Source organism: Octodon degus, unplaced genomic scaffold, assembly GCF_000260255.1.
Source record: "Octodon degus isolate 3935 unplaced genomic scaffold, OctDeg1.0 scaffold00192, whole genome shotgun sequence".
Classification (NCBI taxonomy): domain Eukaryota; kingdom Metazoa; phylum Chordata; class Mammalia; order Rodentia; family Octodontidae; genus Octodon; species Octodon degus.
The window spans coordinates 3,497,793-3,502,207 of NW_004524768.1; the positions used below are offsets into that span (position 1 = coordinate 3,497,793).

At 35.6% G+C, this 4,415-nt stretch overlaps 1 protein-coding gene across 2 annotated transcripts in view; it reads right to left on the reverse strand.

Moving 5' to 3' along the window:
* The window catches only part of Auh (AU RNA binding methylglutaconyl-CoA hydratase), a 187,173-nt gene that overhangs the window by 155,852 nt on the left and 26,906 nt on the right, over positions 1-4,415 (reverse strand). Inside the window, exons 2-3 of one of the 2 annotated variants that reach the window (XM_004644097.2) lie at positions 3,701-3,768; positions 3,498-3,585 (exon numbers count right to left, since the gene is read on the reverse strand). The exons of the other annotated variant lie outside the window; for it this stretch is intronic. Coding sequence (XP_004644154.1) covers positions 3,498-3,585; positions 3,701-3,768 — 156 coding nt within the window. The remainder of the gene's footprint in view (positions 1-3,497; positions 3,586-3,700; positions 3,769-4,415) is intronic. 2 annotated transcript variants of the gene reach the window in all.

Genomic DNA, 4,415 nt, shown 5'->3' on the forward strand with positions numbered 1-4,415 from the left:
AGGCCACATGGGAGGTTTTATTTATTTATTTATTTATTCTTTCAAGTTCTTACACTAGAAACAATATGCTATTTACACATGTGGGTCTGATTTATTTCACTTATGAGTATAGCATCTAGTTGCATCCACTTCCTATAAAGGCGTCGAGTTTGTCTTTCTTTGTAGTTGAGTAGTACTCCATTGTATATATATACATCTTTTTCATCCATTCCTCAAGTGATGGGCATTTTGGTTGTTTCCAAGATTTGGCTATGACAAATTGTGCTGCTATAAACATAGGTGTACATATATCACTACTTCAGAATAAAAATTAAAGACTTTGTTACGTGAGCCAGCTGTGACAGAGCACATACATTAATGTGGAGAGGCTGAGAAAGGAAAATGGCAAGCCTCACTCTGGGAGGCTGAGAAAGGAAAATGGCAAGTGCAGGATCATCCTGGGCAACTAAGCAACTTTAGCTAGACCCTGTCTCAAAATAAACAAATAAATGAAATAGATACTTGGAATGTTGTTTAAAGTAAAAGCCTGGAGTTCAATCTCCAGAGAACCATCAAAAAAAGATTTTATTACATGTCATGGCCTATGTCTAGATTTCCCTCCAAAGCCTCATGCAGCTATAGGTGGGGCTTTTCCACAGGTGACTGGACCTCGAGTGTGTGACGCTGCAACCAACTCATGTGCAATGCTAGGACCATGGACAGTAGGATTAAGGGTATGAGGGCTGCCTGTCCTAAGTAGCCTGGACAAGACATAAGGGTTGAAAATGCTGTGGTGATCCCTGTTTGTTTTGCTACCCTCTTCCCACCATGAACTGTTTCTCCTCTACAGTGTCCCTCTGCTATACCACCCTATCTTGGAGCCAGCCAATTATGGAATGAAACCACTACAACTGTGAGGTAAATAAACTTTTGCTTCTTTAACTTTAGGTGTCAGTTATTTTGTCCTAGCAATAAGAAAAGGAACTAAGACATTATGTGAAAGACTCCATTCTTCAGTAATAATTAATAAAAGTAGACAGATTAAAAGTTAAGATAATTATGTCATCTTAAGCCACAAGAGTTTAAAAAATGTTTAACTAGGTAAATAAATTTTATTTACTTATAATTATACAAATAAATACAGATAAACCTATTGGATATTGCCCATTTAAAATCCAGACACAGAAAACCTTTTAGAAAAATTTGAGATAGTCCCAAATGACACCAGTGAATTACTAAACTATTTGCACCACTTTTCCTACAATTAAAATACTAACTTTGACAGAATACAGTAACAAATCTTGAGTTAAAATACTCAATGATTTCCCTGCTCATGCAAAAATTTATAAGTACATAAAAACATAAATTAAATTAGAAAGTATCCAAGGCTAACTTGCTTATCTGATAAAACCGTATTTTGCATATTATTTAGTATGTTCTCCAAAGGGCACTGGCAACAGATACCTACAAACAGCAACAATCATTGAAGTCCTTTTCGAATAATACTATTTGTGTAGAGAAACAGAATAAAAGGGAAGCCAAAGAAAAGGTAAAATAAAAAGACTTCTAGTAATTATAGTGTTATAATGACAAAACCTATTATTAATGGAAAGACAAAAGCTCGATGAACATTAACACAGTGTTCTGCCTTCACAGTATCACCACCACTCTTCAAAGATTCATCAACTCAGCCTTCATTAAGAGCCCTAGAACACACCACAGCTTCCTAATAAGCTACTCTACTATCCCTAAGGACCTCAAACTTGCTTATCTGATAAAACCATATTTTGCATATTATTTAGTATGTTCTCCAAACCAGTCATGGTGTGAGAACCTTTCACCTCAAAACCACAGTCATTTGATCTAAAAGTTTATTTTCTAAAAGTTACAGAAATAAGAATCAAAATCCTCTTGGTTTAAGTTCCTCGTACTGCTTAAAAAGAAAAAGAACTCAAAATTTAAAACCTTTATAAGAACGATAAAGTTACTTACTGACTAAACCTGACTAAACTTGGCCCGCCACCTCCACAGATTCTACAACCTCTGAATCAACCAACCACAAAGAAAACAGTGGAGGATGGGGGTGGAAGGGCACCTATACTGAACATATGCAAACTTTTTTCTTGTTAATATGCCCTAAGCAATATAGTACAAACTTATTTACACATTTATATTGCATTTGGTATTACAAGTACTCTAGAGACAATTTAAAGTTTACAGGAAGATGTGGGTAAGATACAGGCAAACACCACACCATTTCATAAGGGACCAAGGGCCAACTCGAGTGCACTGTACTTTGCTTATACTGTCATGGTGAAATCTCTAACACCCCTACTAGGTAGCCATTATTACCTTTGACAAATGTGAATGAAGGCCGTGGTATAGAATGTCAAACACCACAGCCCAAGCCCAAGAGTGTGTGTTGGTACCATACACTTTGACTGGCAATCAGAGGTCAAAGCTAACCCTTTAAGTTTGTCATACTTACATTTGAAGAAAATAATAAAACTTCACCAAACCCCAAAAAGAACTCTTTTGCACTGTGCTCCTATGTGATTATAAGTCTATAATATTTTAAGGTAAGATATTGAAGTTTAGGAGGCTGAGCAGCACACTAAACAGTATCAACCACAATGAAGACCCTTCTAAAAACTTTGTCTACAAATAATCCCATGTTCTCAGAATTGTTCCAGGTATGTATTCTAAATACTCAGTAAATTCTTGCTTAATGAAGAGAACATTGTCGGTGGTTCCCCTAAATATCTGATTATTTCAAGGGAATTACCCATGTATATTTTGACTGAAAAAGTATATTTTAATCCCTCAAATTCCATCTTTATTTGGTTACCAGTAAATTACAAGACACCATAAATTACCAGCCATTTTTTACTAGTTCAAACAGATTCAATGAATATCATGGTTCAGAACTACTGAGAAATACGTAAAATGCAAGCTCCATTCATGTTTAGTCATGAATGCTTTGGCAACGCAGCATGAGCAGAAAAATGTACGTGTGCCTTAGTCATATCTTTTGCTGTCCCATATACCCACTTGGAAATACTATATAACCTCAGGCACTCACCAGATGGGTGCTGCTACAACTAACTACCAATCTCCAAAACAAATTCTATGCTGAATGCTTTGTGATATGTCAGGTACACTGACCAATTACAGTACTGTTTAAAAAACTGAAAGTACAAGGCACAATGATGGCATAGAAGACTTAATTTTCCCTTCCTAATTAATGTTCCACAAATACTATTCACATGCCACAAATATATTTTAATGGCTTGAATTATTTTTTCAATTTCTAAAATAACTCACCTGATAAAAATTTCTAAGTACTTTTTCTTGTGAAACAGTAAAAAAAAAAAAAAAAAAAAAAAAAAAAACAAAGAGGAATTGCTTGTTAGCAATGAAATTCAAGCCACAGAACAGTTTAGTGAAATAGATTTTAAGACGATTTCATAATAAAAAAGAAACAGGCTATTATTTCATAATAAAATTCATTTACGTACCAGCACAGAATATCCCTGGGACTTCACTCCTAAATATTACGGTCCGAACTTTCTTATCAGATTTTAAAGCATCCACAGTTTTTGATAACTAAACCAAAATAGGGAGGGTAAGAAGGAAAAAGAAATAAAAAAAAATCATTTTCAGACTGATTTCAACATTAGATCTTAATATCAGAGGTAAATATTTTAATCTTTACACTCACCGTTTTTATAAGATTTTTACTGAGTGAATTTTTGCCATAAGCTCTGTTTATTCCAAGCACCACAATTCCTAGTTAAGGAAAAGGGAGGCAAAACAACACACTTGAGTTAGAGTGGTATTCTGAGAACAAAGGCTCTAACATGTCTAGCTAACATGGGACTTAACAAATTCACCACCTCCTTTAAGTTCCCTGAAAGCACTTTATCCTTATTTTCACACTTAACTTCCTTCTCAAGATAAGCATTTTTTAAACCACAGTACTGACATAAATTGTATCATTAAATCAGACTGCCTGGGAGAAGGCCATATATACTGGGAAAAATCTGACATCACAGGGTACTACTTAGAATACGCCTTTATTGTTCTCAGGTACATAGTATAAAGGACTAATCATTGACAAAACTTGTCCCACACAAGCATCACCCGCGCTGCTTCCTGCTAGGATGCCAGCTGTCACAGCTCATCTGCTTTCTTTTCTACTGTACTACGCAGTTCACAGCGCTCTCATCTCAGGCTTCTCTCCCAACTTTCTTCCCACACTTAACCTGAGGGCACCTCCAGGCAGAGGATGTACAAGCAACCCAAACTAAACCTTTTGAAAACAAAGTCTGTTATCTCCCACTAAACTAGGGACCTCTCCTACATCCCTAACTGTATCGAAGAAGCATCATTCCAATTGAAGGAGTCAAGTCAATTTCTAAACACAAACCTATATA